This window comes from Pinus tabuliformis, chromosome 1_1 (genome assembly GCF_031772625.1).
Source record: "Pinus tabuliformis cultivar Carrire ecotype Pingquan chromosome 1_1, CPIR1, whole genome shotgun sequence".
Classification (NCBI taxonomy): domain Eukaryota; kingdom Viridiplantae; phylum Streptophyta; class Pinopsida; order Pinales; family Pinaceae; genus Pinus; species Pinus tabuliformis.
In genome coordinates this window covers 461,858,324-461,874,986 of record NC_142297.1, presented here as the reverse complement: position 1 = coordinate 461,874,986, position 16,663 = coordinate 461,858,324, and the positions used below count along the sequence as shown (strand labels likewise).

Sequence of the window (16,663 nt, the reverse complement as noted above, 5' to 3'; positions counted from 1 at the left end):
TCTATTTGACTATGTATGAGATATAATTTCTATAGTTATAATCTTCATGTTTTAATGAAAAGCTTTACAACTATGAATTTTATCTTGATAATCATTTTAACTTCACATATAGATATGTGAGATGGATTTCTTAGAATGTAGGGGATTTTACATTCCTTAGATCCTAAAATATCATTGAGTGATAAACATAAATGCACATAAACCAACATAGATCCATCTTAATTTTGAATCTATCAAGCATCAAGACGGATCAAATCTCTCAATATGCAAACCTCATTTTTTTGCAAAATTTGAAGAAAGGTTTGCACCATGAGAAATTCAATTCCTCTCTGCCCTTAGTAGATCCAAAGTTAAAATGGATCTATGTTAGTTCTTAATAATATTACTTATATTTAGACAAATTTCACGTCTCTCTATATAAAAACATTATTATTTTTAATTTTATTAAAATTTTGATAATGCATATACTTACATATATATGTCATATTTTTCTTTGAGGTGTTTTATAATTGTTATAATGTCTTTTTAATATAATAAGCATAACATTGATGATATTTATAGATAAATCTATAAATTTGAAAAAAATATTATACATATCAATTTTTTTATATGATTATTGATTAGATTTAAATATAAAATTTTGAAATATAATGATTATAAATATGAATCATTATTTTAATTTATATTATTAAATGGATCTTAATTTATAGCTATTATTTATATATTTTTGTAGATGTGGAAAACCTATCGTAACTCATTTGTCAAACCCAACCATCTCTAGCTAGTAACCATGAATGCAGGCTGACTCATCATCGTTATTCAAGGAAACCCACACCACCTTGAATAACCCGCCTGAACCCATGCCACCTTGAATAACCCGCCAGTGATCTGTAAGGGGGCAAACTTTCACTCTTGCTAGATGCCTATGGGTCTTGGGTTGTTAACCTGCTAGATGCCTATGGGTCTCATCGTTATTCAAGGAATCCCACGCCACCTTGAACCCATGCCACCTTGAATAACCCAACCCGCCAGTGATCCGTAAGGGGGCAAACTTTCACTCTTGCTAGATGCCTATGGGTCTTGGGTTGTTAACCTACTAGATGCCTATGGGTCTCATCGTTATTCAAGGAATCCCACGCCACCTTGAACCCATGCCACCTTGAATAACCCGCTAGATGCCTATGGGTCTTGGGTTGTTAACCTACTAGATGCTTATTGGTCTCATCGTTATTCAAGGAATCCCACGCCACCTTGAACCCATGCCACCTTGAATAGCCACCTTGAACCCATGCCACCTTGAATAACCCGCCAGTGATCCGTAAGGGGGCAAACTTTCACTCTTGCTAGATGCCTATGGGTCTTGGGTTGTTAACCTAAACTTTCACTCTTGCTAGATGCCTATGGGTCTTGGGTTGTTAACCTGTTTCTTGCTAGATGCCTATGGGTCTTGGGTTGTTAACCTGTTTCTTGCTAGATGCCTATGGGTCTTGGGTTGTTAACCTGTTTCCTTACGTAGATGAGCTCTTACCTAAGAATTTATATTACATTAAATATATTTCACATTTCTATATTTAGAGATATTTTTAGTTTTAATTATATGTTTATTTATTAAGTTTTCTAAGTTTTTATATGTTTATTAATTATATATTCTAAAACATCATGGTTGTGAATATTTTTTTTGGTAGGTAAGCACCCAGGGATTTGAACCAGTGACCTATCCCAAGCAATGCCTTTACAGTGCACCCATTCACCATCAATCCAAAGCGTAGTGGGCTATCATGGTTGTGAATATTAATCATTATTGTTTAAGTTTATTTTAATGTGAATGTGTTTAGGAATTTCTACTAGGAAAAATTTGTTTGTAATTTTATCAATAAAAACAAAATTACAATAATGACAATTTGGATTAAATTGATTTATAATTTTTATTACTTTTTGCATTTTACTACTACACCGTGTTTTCTAATTATTATTTTTTATTTAAGGGATTATTTTATGGACACTACATATCACATATATTAAGCCAACATTTGAATGTTTACACTCATTTCTGGATACTACAACATCTCTCCTATGCTAGGTTATTGATCATTTAGATCCATCTTATTGAGTGAAGAAGAGTACATATGAGTGATTTTTTTTGTATATTTATATATATTGTGTTTTCTTACAACCAACATCACAATATATTCTTTTATTTATTTTATTTATGTTAATTGAGTTGACTTGTAAATGTTTACAAACAAACATTTACACCACTAAAATATTGCCCCCATACTAGATTGTACAGTGCCTCTCGACACAACAACTAAAGTTGAAACTTGGACATAAATAACATTTGATAAGAATGGATCATTTATTATTAAAAAATTATGTAAAATAAACTTGATCTAAATAGACATTGAAACCCAATCTTCTTTTTTAGTTAAAAATATTGGCTTTAAATTTAAAACTTTAAATTTATTTAAGGATGATTTATAAATTATAACTCTAGAATAAGTTGAACCCAAGCTAGGAAAGGATTATATTTTGACATCAAGGGACTCCCATTTTCTCACAATCATTTCATGTTTTATATATCGTCATAACTTATCATAATTATTGACAAAGATACATATAGATTCCCACTCAAATCTTTAGCATAAAGAAAATGAGTTTGTGAACTATATAAAGACATGACCAATTTATTGCTTCCTTCCATCTTCCACATCTTTCAGGTCAAATTTCTCATCAATGGTGATCCTGAAAGGCATCAAATTAAGATTCGCCACCATTAATGCCTCTAACATAATTGTGAAGTACACGTAAAGTAAGGAAGTTAGGTTAAGACCGTTGCATTTTCTACCCCTTTACAAGCAATGCCACCATTACAAAACGTGGAGACAAGATCCGTTGACATCATATGCATTATGTCGAGCAGCGTGCATAATGATATCCTAGTTTATGGTAGTGGGTAATGGAGCGTGAAATAAACGCATGTGAAAGACAACTTTGATTATAGTAAAGAAACGTTCAGGAGAACAATCCAAAAGAGTGGTTGTTGACCAACATAAACTAGCATTTGCACCAGATGTTGCAAAGAAAACGCCGTAAGGCATAAAGTGCGGAAATCCATTATCCATGTAGTGTGTGCATTATTCAACAAGGTGGATCTCTTTAAATTTGTTGCAAACATTTATGTTATTGCATTGCTAATTTATTTAGAATCTACTACTACCTCCTCTTCTTGGAATATTAAATTTCTTATCACCCCATGATGACAATTCCTCTAATTATTGGAATCACAATTTTTTCCACTTTAGTGGGTTTACCGTCAACCTAAAGAAACATGAATTTGAGTCACTCAACTAAAAAGAAATTGCTAAATTGCTATTTATCATGTTTTGAGTAAAAACAATTAATAACTCATATTTACAACCCTTGAAATATTTACAACCTTTTAAGTCTTGTATTTGTAACTCATATTTATAACCCTTTAAAATGAAACTAACTATCTATATTTTTATTAATAATAAAAAGAATCTTCTTTATAAAACTGATACTCACATGCTACTCCTATTGAAAAGAATCAATACTCTTTGATAAGCAAGGAAAGCATTATACTCGACCTCAAGGAACTCAGTGGGCAAAATTATCAATAACTAGTTAATATTGATTTGCATCAATTTCTTTTGGTCCAACCAACAATTAAAATCCATCCCCTGCCACTACAACAATAATACACCATATATCACCTTCCCATTAAAACTGAGAATGAGCTGCAAGTAACTGTGAGAACGCGGATGCCTCATAAGCATGGAGCTAAGTTTGATCCCTGAGCTTTGCTACAATCCTCAACTGTAGAAATATTGAAATTTTTAAGAAGACTCTGGCCATTTCATAAGCTGCTGAGTTGACAACAGAGTTTGTCTATTGCTGAGTCCCAATCATAGAGATGTCTATATGAGTTATGTCAATGTCTAAGTAGAGCTGTTGAATATGGAATGTCAAAGCAAGGATGCTACATAGGAACAAAGAATTGGTTAATTGGTTGTGTTAAGTTCATGTGCTGGCCTAGCAACCCTGGAACAGGGCAAACAGGTTCATGCTCAAATAATCAAAGTGGGATTGAGTCAGATGTTTTTGTGAGAAGTGCCATAGTTGATATGTATGCTAAATGTGGGAACCTAGATGATGCACGGCTATCATTTGATAAAATTTACAAACCTGACACGGTCTTATGGACCACAATTATATCAGCATATGCTCAGCATGGACATGGCAGGGAGGCATTACTACTCTTTGAAGAAATGCAACAAGCAGGCTTGACTCCAAATCACGTTACATTTCTTGGTGTTCTGGCTGCATGTAGTCATACAGGCCTAGTGGACAAAGGCTGGCACTATTTCTTATCCATGAGTCAGCATCATGGTATTAGACCAAGAGTGGAGCACTATGTCTGCATGGTAGATATTCTTGGTCGTTCAAGGCACTTGGATGAAGCAGAGGACCTTATCAACTCCATCCCTTATGAGCCTGATGCTATTCTGTGGAAGGCCTTGCTTGGTGCTTGCAGAGTCCATGGAAACCTTGATATAGGTAGACGTGCAACAGAACACCTTTTTGATTTGGAACCTCAAAATGCAGCTTCCTATGTCTTGCTGTCAAATATTTATGCTGCTGCAGGCAAGTGGGATGATGTTGCAAAGGTGAGAAGAATGATGAAAGATAGGGAGGTAAAGAAGAATCCTGGATGTAGTTGGATTGAAATCAAGAATGTGGTGCACAAATTTATTGTAGGAGATAGATCACACCCACAGTCAGAGAGAATTTATGCAATGCTGGATCACTTGTCTAAGCGGATGAAGGAGGCAGGATATATGCCTGACATGTTGTCCGCCCTGAAAGTAGGGAAAAGTCTAGCTAAGGTTCAGCTAATGCGACACCTTCTGAAGCAAAGAACGATCCATTACCCAGCTTCTGGAGTGAGGATACCAATCCTCGACCTCTCCCTTGGCTTACAGGAGCGGAAACCTTACTCATTTCTTGTCTCTGCAATAATCCTCGTCTGGCGGGTAATTGACTCCACGAGGGTTCATCATCTCATCTTCCTCTTGCGATTGCTCTCTTCGTTGAAAGTGGTTCTTCTCCCCTTTTTGCTATGAGTTATCTAGGTCTTATGAGACCCGTCTTGTTTTCTTGTTCACAGGTGAGTGAATGGTTCTCAATCACAGTTCGAAGGTGGTTTGAAATTATCTTCCCCTAAATAACCAAGTGCTTCCTTTCTTTTTCCAGGTTGACAAATGTTCCACCAAGTCTGCGGCTTATTTATTTTTTTGTTATTAATGCATGGACCCTATTTAATTTCTACGGAAGAGTTTCTCGGAGGAGGGTTTCAGATTTAGCTATGGCTACTTCAACGACGTTTAGGTAGTTTTAACTGCTCTAATTTCTTCTTAATAGTCTAGTCAAGGAGAATGATTACTACAGTTTCCTAGCTTTTTTAGTTTAGACAATGCGATTGATATTTTCATATTGTTTTTCAATTTTCTGGATGTAATGGAACTTAGTTCTTCTTCTGCTTATACCCATACCATGACTATAAGGATTTATTTTAAATTCAGTGTGTAATGAATGACGATTTTTCTTGTTATGTTGTTATTCTATATTTTCAGAATGTCTTTCAATTTTATGTATGTAATGGAACTTAGTTCTCCTTCTACTTATATCCATACCGTGATTTCTGTGTGTAATGGAACTTAGTTCTCCTTATGCTTATACCCATACCGTGACCATAAGGATTTATTTTAAATTCAGTGTGTAGTGAATGACGATTTTCTTGCTATGTTGTTATTCTATGTTAGTTATCTTGACAACCACCATGGATTTGGTTCCCTTAAACTTGCTATTTACAAGAATATGGTTTGTGATCTTTCCCGGTAAGATAGGGTCTGGCCTGCCTGAACTCGGTTTAGCCCACAGGTATAATGTTCTACACTTTTCTTAAATGCACAGTCAGGGATTACTCTTACCGATGGCTCTTGACGGTTATCAAGTGTGAAACTGTGCAATGCCCTGTTTGGAAACAACATGAACATGGAGTATGGGATGTTAGCCACCCCATCTCAAAGCAATTCAACAATTCAAATGTTGAAGTGTTTCATGTTGCCCATTTTCTCAGAGCATGCTTTCTTTGCAACCGACAATTGAACCATTGGAAGGACATCTACATGTATAGGTTTGTTATAATGATCACAACATGGTTTTTATGTTAGAATTTTCTTTAATCTTTGAAATTCACCTTGAATTGATTATAATTTCCAATTCTCAAGAGCTAATCTCATTCTCTGTTTGCTGATTAATGCAGAGGTGACAAAGCATTCTGCAACGTGGAATGTCATTACAAACTGATTTTGATGGGTGAACAAATGAAAAAATTAATTGCTTCTCCACCATATTCATGGAGTGATACTTGTTACGGTAGAAATATTTTCTTAAGATTAGAGGCATGAGAACTGTCCATCTGTTATATTCTATGTATTGTTTGCATCAGAGAAGCTGCTGAAAAATGCAAGGCCACAGATGATATAAAAATATATCTTTGTTTTGCTCGGAGGGAAAGGGAAAGAATGGGATGGTGTGCCCTTTTTTGAACCATATCAATTTGGAATGAGCTTTCTTGTGGTAAAAAATGCATGGCCACAGATGATATAAAAATATATCTTTGTTTTGCTCAAATGGAAAGGGAAGGGATGGGAAGAGGGATGGGATGGCGTGCCCTTTTCTGAACCATATCAATTTGGAATATCAATTTGGAATGAGCTCTCTTGTGGTAAAATTTGTTCTATTTTGAAATTTGATAAGAAAACTAGAACTATTGATGCTTGACATATTCTCTGAGTTTTGTTTAAGTGAATCTTATTGGTTTTAAATACAACCCCTGTTGTACTTGTTTCAATGTGATTCAGATCCAATTCACAGGAAAGATTAAAAAACACGAAGTGTGACTGCAATGCAAAATTTGCACATTATGTAATACTCCTAAAAATTCATCTGAACGATGTTTCATAAACTCATAAAATCGGTCTTAACTATGACTGATAACTGATAAGCCAGGCAGGATAAGTTATTTATTGGGGAAAGGTCATATGTTCGATCCCACAAATAAATAAAGAATGGCTCCTCTTAACACGATATAAATTGAGTACCTTGTTCAGTTTAGTGACACCCCTGCAATTAGAGAAGAGAAATGGATGAAAGGGAAAACAAAATTTGGAGATAAGCCCCCTATTTGGGAACAAGCAGCTGCAGTGTTGTTGAGTCTTTTTGGTTTCTGGATTGATCCTTTTCTGCTCCTTTTCTGCTGCATCACAGAAACAAGAACACCCACCTCGGAAGTTATATAGCTTTCTTCAACTTTCATAGTTTGTGCATGTCCATTGAAGTTGGTATTCTGCAGTGTTGTTGAGTCTTTTTGGTTTCTGGATTGATCCTTTTCTACTCCTTTTCTGCTGCATCACAAAAACAAGAACACCCACCTCGGAAGTTATATAGCTTTCTTCAACTTTCATAGTTTGTGCATGTCCATTGAAGTTGGTATTAGAAGTGCCGACTTGGCTCCTGATTCCAAATTCAAAATAGAATAGATTGAGCTTTCATATAACACAGAAACGTAACCATGAATTTGTGCAAATTACACTTATTTATGAAGAAACCATGAAAACTTAGTATTTTCATTCAAAACAACATTAAAAAACTATATAAGTGTGAATGCAATTGTTGAATTTTGATTAATATCATGTGCTACTACTTTAAATGTTAATGAAATAACCTTTCCTATGTAGAAGGCAGAGTGATTACTATCTACTCTTAGGGCTACCGCTTGTTGACTACCTGGCCCTGCTGCATTTTCGAATGTTATATCCCGTGCTAAGAAGCCATCAGCATTTACAGCTGCAATTGTGAAAACAAATAAATTAGCAATCCTCAACATCTAAAACAAGATTTAGTGGGATCGAGGAATATGGATTGATTGAATTTTCCTTTGATAAGAGTTCAAAACCAAAGAACGATGGTAATTGTAAGTATTAAATTCCGTCTTTGTTTAGAAATAGCATACACATATTTATCTAGTTATCAGAATAAACAGAGGATCCGATTTTAGCATATGCCCATTGAAATTTCTCAAACTTACAAACCCCAATGCATGTTGAAAGACATTACACCTATCATATGAAAGGGTTCCAAATATCTTATTCTTAAAATGTAAAACGATAATTAATTTTTTTGCTGCTTTAATAGGATGAAAGAAGTGCAGAATCTGCAAAAATAAATGTTATTGCTCTCTTCTTCTCAGCAACCTACAATCTGAAGAAAAGCATTATTGCTTCCCTTGCAAATGACGGATTGCATTCCAAGCACTGCTGGATTTTGATTGTTTCTTTCTCCTCTCATTTGTATTTTGTTGATGCTTTCTAGATCAGCATTCCTTTGCAAGGGAAAGGGAATTAATCTGGGTTGAACTCAAGTAGAAAATTTCTCTCTCATTAATTGGATGGTCATTTTCACAATTGATTGTCTCCAAAGAAGTCTTGTCAGCGAAATCTCTACCTTTCCTCAGGCTTTTAAGTTTAACCAGCATGCAGGCCCTCAGTGTTGTGGTTTGGCATTTTTATCCAGTAGTTCTTAGCAACATGGCAGAAAGGGCACACTTTATGTCCATGCAGAAGGAATTGGAAGCAATGGTAGTGGATTCCTTGGCCACAGAATTGAACAAGCGTTTAAAGCCCTTTGGGTTCTGCAAGAAGACCCATAAAAATCTGCAAATGTATCAAAGAGAATTGCTTCCTAGATCATACTTGTACAATAAGTGATCATAGTAGAAGGTCATTTGATTGTGAAACCGTTGTGGGATTCAATCCAAGTGACCTGAATGTAGAAATTAACAAACTCTACAAGCTTATTTAAATGTGAATATTTTATCATTTTCCATTCAATGATAAATTTTTTCAGAATGTTTGGCTAGTTAACCCTCAATAGGAGTTTCTTCAATGGAATTCACATTAACAATTGAAAAGTCAAAGTTGTCATCTCTATCATGGCCCATGTATTTGGTTGTCTCCTTCCAAATTTCAGGAATTGCCTCCCTCACATTATGAATACTTTCTAGGGAATAATCAGCTTCCTCAGATTTTACAGAGCTGCCCACCTTCCCAAACAACATACCAAATTAAGTAAGAAACCAATAAATATCAAGCCACCAAGAATGATAATCTAGACTTTCAAGTAATCTTTTTACTTCTCTCAGATTCAAAAGAAATTTGACTACGAACAGGAGTTTTCGAGTCCAATGGTCAAAACTATTAAAACAATTTTCACAATTTACAACACAGAACTCTCTTTCCCCCACTATTTTTCTGTAACGAATAAATTCCATCTTAAACCTTTCCCACTATGTCACAAAGAATTATAAAGTTTCCTGCAATTTGATAAAATTATGACATGCACTAGTAATTTCTGAGGGTCATTTGAGGGCTTACCAGAACTGTATTAAGGCCTGTTGCTTTTGCTCCTGCTATGTTTCGGACATTGTCATCAAAGAAGAGCTGCAGAAGAGTTCGAAGAAAGATCACTGTAAAAATATGTAAACAAATTAAAGACAAACGCTGGAAACTTACTGTTCTTGGTGGATCTGCATTTGCAATTGTGAGTGCACGCTTCATGGCTTCAATTGAGGGCTTGATAAAAACAGGAGAAGTATTGGGTTTGCATTCATCAGTTTGTTGATTAAAAGGATAAGCCATATTAAGGCTCTCAAAACATATGACATCCTCAAAACAGTCTTCCAAGCCTAGTCTTTTTAGGACTTTACATGCATGAGTCTTATCTGAATTTGTAAATATCTGCACATAAGATATCTCCAAACAATAGTTATGGTTGCATTCATTTCATTTTATTCTTAGAGAAATAATGCCAACTATTGTATTTTTCATGATCTCTTTCAACTATCCACAGGGGAAGCAACCTTATAGAATTGTGTTTGTGCTTGTAAGGCTTTAAATTCTATTGAAGTTGACCTAAAAATTGAATTTATGCAACTCATTACCAAATACTTACCAATTTCCTTTGAGGCATGCTCATCAAAACGCTTCTCAGTGCAGGGTCTGGTTCAATGACTTCATATGGCAAGTTCCCATGCACAAATCTAGAAATTATGAAAATTACACATGTATAAGATTTTCCTTTTGATAAAATGCCAATAAAGCATATGCACCTAGCCAGATAAATTTCAATTATCTCAGGGGAGAAATAGAGGTGAATCTCCTCACTAAGCCATGATGCTTAGTGATACAATTTAAGCATGAATGTCATGGAAAATTAAATACAAAAGCTGAAAAGCTATTTCTATTTTTCTGAAATAGGTCTCTCACAGCACTCTATATTGATTTTCTTTTTTGCTCATTGTAGGAAAGGAAAAATGTGACAGAAACAATCATTCACAGCACAAACAAAATAGAATTGCACCTGTGATATTCATCTGCATCAACCTCATAACCCAGTTTCTGCAACTTTAAACAACAGTTATTAGTCACAGTCAAACAGCCTAAATCCTCCAAGCAATGATACCTCTGTTCTGCTCTATGAAGTTGTCACATGGTGATGCTTAAAGGGGAGTGAAGGCGGGAAATCTTACTCTCAGCCCAGCCAGAGTGCTCCCATTGGTTTTATAAAATTCTGTACGGAGGCTGGAAACAATTTCTCTGCTGAATCCGAAAACTTGTGCAAGAAACTCTGGAACAACATTAATCAAATCCATGAAACAACACCCAGGGAGAAAAAACTAATTGAATTCTAATAGAGGAAGGAAAAAATAATCTGTATGTAAAACTTAATACGAGACATAATTCACAGCACACCATCAATATTCTTGCGGCAGGCTGTGGCAATGCCTGTACTGGAAGGATACAGAGTATCATCCAAATCTGTGACAAAAATAAAACAGAGCGTCAAAATAACTTTGGAATTTCTGGCAAAATATTCATGATAAATGCAATTAAAGATATGCGAAAAGTTCAAATTGAAACAGAATCCAGGATTTCTTCTGAATTCATGCCAAAAGTACCGAAGAGCAGACAAATAGGTCTCTCACAGCACTCTATATTGATTTTCTTTTTTGCTCATTGTAGGAAAGGAAAAATGTGACAGAAACAATCATTCACAGCACAAACAAAATAGAATTGCACCTGTGATATTCATCTGCATCAACCTCATAACCCAGTTTCTGCAACTTTAAACAACAGTTATTAGTCACAGTCAAACAGCCTAAATCCTCCAAGCAATGATACCTCTGTTCTGCTCTATGAAGTTGTCACATGGTGATGCTTAAAGGGGAGTGAAGGCGGGAAATCTTACTCTCAGCCCAGCCAGAGTGCTCCCATTGGTTTTATAAAATTCTGTACGGAGGCTGGAAACAATTTCTCTGCTGAATCCGAAAACTTGTGCAAGAAACTCTGGAACAACATTAATCAAATCCATGAAACAACACCCAGGGAGAAAAAACTAATTGAATTCTAATAGAGGAAGGAAAAAATAATCTGTATGTAAAACTTAATACGAGACATAATTCACAGCACACCATCAATATTCTTGCGGCAGGCTGTGGCAATGCCTGTACTGGAAGGATACAGAGTATCATCCAAATCTGTGACAAAAATAAAACAGAGCGTCAAAATAACTTTGGAATTTCTGGCAAAATATTCATGATAAATGCAATTAAAGATATGCGAAAAGTTCAAATTGAAACAGAATCCAGGATTTCTTCTGAATTCATGCCAAAAGTACCGAAGAGCAGACAATCGAATTGAGTTGTTGATTGTTCCATCATATTCATATCACAGAATTCGCAATTACAGAGGCAATGGATATTTGCACTGAGCCTACGAAAACCACATTGAATATGCAAAGAAGTTATATATATATATAGAGAGAATTCAAGTTGCAGGCATGGTTGGTCGGAGGCTACGCGGTGAAGGAATCGACGTGGAATCCTGCAACTAGATTCATGTGAAATGAAGGTGTCACACTGAAATACAAACGCATTTACCATTTGGAGATTTTCAGTAGGATTGTGTACAGGGTTTTGTTCTTCAAGCAGCATTAGAAGCTTCTCTATTTCGTTCCTTTTAGCCACTGGAACGCCGAAAACACCCCTGTTCAGGCCTTGCATTGACATTCACAAAACCCAAACGGGCAATCAGCAATTTACTTTCAGAAAAGGCTTAAATCCTTCAGCTCCGAATTACTGTTATCATCCAAAATGCAATAAGGACCCCAAATTCAATAACAGAAAGCATAACATACCCATGTAAGAATAAGCTAACCTTGTAAGGAATTTTTTAGGGCTATTTTTAGTTGATCAGTGCTCCCAACCTCTGGAGTCTCCCTGGAAAGCTCTGTTCCTGCACTCGCATTCAGAGACCTGATCTGCTGCACATCGCATCTGATGGCGCCGCCTTTGATGGCATGATCCAGTAGCCTATGATCCAGTGGAATAATTACCCAGAGGAAAAATACGAAGACCGGCAAGAACAGGGAGCCTGAAACCAAATCCAGAGCGATGAAACCAAATCCAGAGCGAGGGCAAGCGTTTGATCTGAGGTACAAACCCTGCTGCCCGGATGAAACTATTCGATGAAACGCCCAAACCGTTTGGGCAACCCCGATCAACGGCTGAAATGGTTGCAATCGTCTAACATATAATCCTGTGGGTTAGAAGATGACAGGTAGGCAGAGAGGGAAGTTGATCTCAGAGGGAAACGCCTTACGGCGTAATTAATGTTGCGAACAACATAAATAAATAAATGTAACTATAGGAGTTGTCATCGACGAACATTAAAAAAATGTTAAAACAACATGAAAGGGCTGGGTTGACATGTTAATGTTACGAGATTCCTCGTTCTTTGGGATGTTAACAAAACAATGGTAATGGAATGATATAAAAAAAAATTTGTTAAGGGAGTTGTCTATAATGTGACTTTTTGAGATTCCGGTGACGGAATCCGGTGGAAGAAATTGAGATGAAATCATGATTTGTTGCAGTTAAAATGGTTTTTTAACTGCATATTCGGATTCAGCACCCTGAAAAACCCCTGGGACGGTTTCATTGTGCAGAAACTAGTTATCAAACTTCGATTTCAATAAATTACTGCCGGATTTTCACCGGAAAAAATCGCCAGAAAGGCTTTCAAAAAGTCGCGTTAAAGACTACGTCATTGTTAAGACTGCTTTCAGTTCTTGGAGTGCTCAAAAAATGGTTGTCAACTGCACTATATAAATATGGACGACTATATGTCTTTGGTTCACTAATGAGATAGTGGTTAAATTAATTTTATAGTGGTTAAATTAATTTAAGTTTTTGGGAGGTTATTGAAATAATTTATTTTAAAATAAGTACCAAATTAATATGTATTTAAAGATTGATTAGGATTAAAAGAAATAAATTTAATTATTAACATAATATATAATTAAAGATTGATTATGACTAAAAGATATAAATTTTAGACATTTTTATTAAATAAAATATAAAATATTTTTATAGATAAAATTAAAGGAAAAATTTTAATATTGATAAAAAAGGAAAAAAAATAAAAAAATAATAAAACAAAATAAATTTTAAATGTTGAAAAAAAACAAAAACAAAAACAAAAAGAACACAAAAAATAAAACAAAACAAAAAAATCAAATATTGAAAAAAACCCAATAAAAAACATAAAAAATAAAACAAAGGAAAAAAATTATCAAATATTATAAAAATTAAAAACAATAAAAAAACACAGAAAATAATACAAACACCAAAAATTCAAATATAGAAAAATAAAACAATAAAAAAAACATAATTTTTTTTTTTAAAATATTAATTTAGGGTGATGTATTTAATGCAACCCTCTCATATTCTATTAACAAGTTCTCATTTGAAGTTTCAAGTAATAAAAAAAATAGCAAAACCAACCCATTGTATGACAAAGATTGTAAAAGTGTGAGGTGAGCAATTAAGGAAGTTGTTGATGAATCTCCTAAAATTGACAAGATAAAAATATACAAAGCCCTAACTAAAAGGGAAAAAAGGCAGTATATTCGTAAAAGACAATAGAATCTCTTACACCTCTCTAAGGTAGCTCAAAGACAATAGAATCTCTTACACCTCTCTAAGGTAGCTCCTAAGAAATTCTGGAGATAGATTCTAACTAGGAAAACTAAAGATAATAATAAAATTGCTTTACACGACTGGAATTCCTATCTTAAAAAGCTCTACGAATCTCCAAATGTCATGGATAACTTTGAAACCCTGCTCACAATGAAAGAATTTTTCTCATTAGAAGACATTGATTTTGGGGTTAATCGCTTGGCTAATGGGAAAGCTAAGGACATTGAAGGTTACCAGGCAGAAATCTTAAAAATTGGAGGTCATGTCCTCATCCCCCACATTCACAAGCTTTTCAATCAAGTGGTCAAGCAAGGGTTCCCTAAACAATGGACTCAAAGCCTCATTATCCCTATTTTTAAAAGCGGGGATACAAATAACCCCTCTAATTATCTGACAATTATGATCAGCCCTCTCCTAGCCAAGTTATATGGTATTATTTTGGAAAGGACATTGAGCATATGGCTTCAAAGTGAAGGTAAGAGGGCTAAAGGCCAAGCGGGTTTTAGAAAGAAGCACTCAACAACAGACCACCTCGTTACGCTTAGGATCATTGGTGAGGAATGCCACAATGATAAATCCAATCTCTTTTGTTGCTTTGTGGACTTTAGGAAGGCTTTCGATACGGTTCCTAGAAACAACCTTTGGAACAGATTAGAAGAGCTAAAGGTTCCGTTTGAATTGATAGTTGCCGCTATAAGGTTATACATGAATGCAATTGCCAAGTTAAAGAGCAATGAGAGGTGGTCGAAAGATATTAAGTGTAATATCGGATTTAAACAAGGTTTCCCCCTCTCCCTACCCTATTTTGCATTTACATTGACAAGCTAGAAGGTTGTTTAGAGGAAGTAGGATGTGCTGGCACGATCTTAGTTGGGATAGTCATCATCCTTCTTCTCTATGCTGACGATATTGTTCTTCTCGCAAGGTGCCCATCTGATCTTGAAAAGCAACTTATACTTCTTAAGGATTTCTGCTCTACCATGGTATGATTATTAACACTGACAAAACAAAAGTTATGATTATCAAATCCAAGAAGGACACTTATGCTAATTTTATGTATGACAATAGTAACTTGGAGGAAGTGTCTTCCTACAAGTACCTAGGAATTGATATTCATCACAAGCTCAACTGGAACTACAGCATTGAGAAAAGGATTAATGGGGGATGAAAAGCTTATTTTGGCCTTGAAAATAATTGTAAAACGACAAACCTTGTAATGTGGGATAGAAAGAAGTTCCTCTTTGAAACTTTAGTTACTTCGGTTATCTTATATGGATGTGAGGTTTGGGGTTGTAGCATCTCTAGAGAATCATGGAGAAAGATTGAGCAAATCCAGAAGCGTTTTATAAAATATAACCTCAAAATTAAAAGCAACACACCCTATCCTATTCTCCTTATAGAAGTGGGTCTTTCCCCTATCAAGAGCCTAGCTATGGCTAGGCTTCTGTTGTACAAGAACAAACTCAATAACATAGGAGACCATAGACTTCCTAAGCTAGCTTTAAATTCCGGCCAAAACCACCTAAGGCTCAAACGAGGTTGGTATAAAGGCACCAGGGCCTTGTTAACACATTAGGAGATCGACGAGAATGTTGCATTGCAAAACATTAATAACATTAAAAATATTGTTACTTCTAAGTTCAAAGAAAAAATGTGGTGTGAGAAAGATTTAGCAGCTAAAAGAAAATTAAGATATTATAAGGAGTTCATCAACCCCACCCTAGAAGATCAAAAGTATCTCTCTGTTTTAACTAGTTCAAAGAAGAAAATTAATATACCCAAGATTAGAACGAACTCTCATGAGCTCCATAGTAAAATGGGTCGTTGGGCAGTTCTTAAAACACTATGGATGGAAAGGTTCTGCCATCTCTGTGAGAATACGAACATTGATGAAATCACTTCCTCTTAGAGTGCCCCGCATACAACCACATTAGATCTTAGTTTCAAAATCTTTATTGCAATACTGACCTTCCTAGCCTTTTACAATGTCAAAATTACAGCGAGTTTGGGGGGTTTCTCTCCAGGCTTTTTGAGCATAGGAGTAAAATCTTAAATCAAACTAAATAATTCATTTCTTTAGGTCCGATAGACCAAAGTTTGGTCTTAGTGGACATTAACCATCATCATCATCAAGAAATAAAGCATAAAAAAAATTAAAAATAGACAAAAAAATCAACTATAAAAAAAACACAAAAAACTATAAAAATGTAAAAAATAAAATAGAATTTGACTCTCTCTCTCTCTCTCTCTCTCTCTCTATATATATATATATATATATATATATATATATATCTATATAATTAAAAGAAAAAACAAAAATAGACATAATTTAACCAAAAACAACAATACAAAACTAAAAAATATCTTTTTTTTTAAATAAAAAGAAATACATAACTAAAAAATTAAATTAAATTTAAAAAAATCAAAACAAAACAATTAAAAACTACAATAAAAAACAATTAAAAAAAGAAAAAGAGGAAA

General features: G+C 34.8%; 1 protein-coding gene and 1 pseudogene across 1 annotated transcript; one reads left to right on the top strand and one right to left on the bottom strand.

The window, feature by feature from the left end:
- Positions 1-4,043: 4,043 nt before the first annotated feature.
- LOC149213750 (pentatricopeptide repeat-containing protein At2g13600 pseudogene) lies at positions 4,044-4,845 on the top strand (annotated as a pseudogene).
- A 3,028-nt stretch (positions 4,846-7,873) lies between these two features.
- On the bottom strand, positions 7,874-11,250 carry LOC149213749 (uncharacterized protein C24B11.05-like). Its single transcript, XM_089389136.1, has 9 exons — positions 11,223-11,250; positions 11,102-11,134; positions 10,896-10,961; positions 10,673-10,770; positions 10,504-10,547; positions 10,096-10,183; positions 9,657-9,881; positions 9,519-9,584; positions 7,874-9,187 (listed from the first exon to the last, which is right to left on the bottom strand). The coding sequence occupies exons 1-9, from the start codon at positions 11,248-11,250 to the stop codon at positions 9,005-9,007; spliced, it is 831 nt and encodes a 276-aa protein (XP_089245262.1). The 3' UTR covers positions 7,874-9,004.
- Between the last annotated feature and the right edge of the window lie 5,413 nt (positions 11,251-16,663).

Excerpts from the sequence above, each read along its gene's own strand:
- LOC149213749 (XM_089389136.1), bottom strand. The coding sequence starts at position 11,250 with ATGAGGTTGATGCAGATGAATATCACAG. Across the intron at positions 10,184-10,503 it reads GATGCAGATGAATATCACAG|ATTTGTGCATGGGAACTTGC; the intron begins GTGCAATTCTAT and ends CATAATTTCTAG. Across the intron at positions 9,882-10,095 it reads GCATGCCTCAAAGGAAATTG|ATATTTACAAATTCAGATAA; the intron begins GTAAGTATTTGG and ends TCTTATGTGCAG.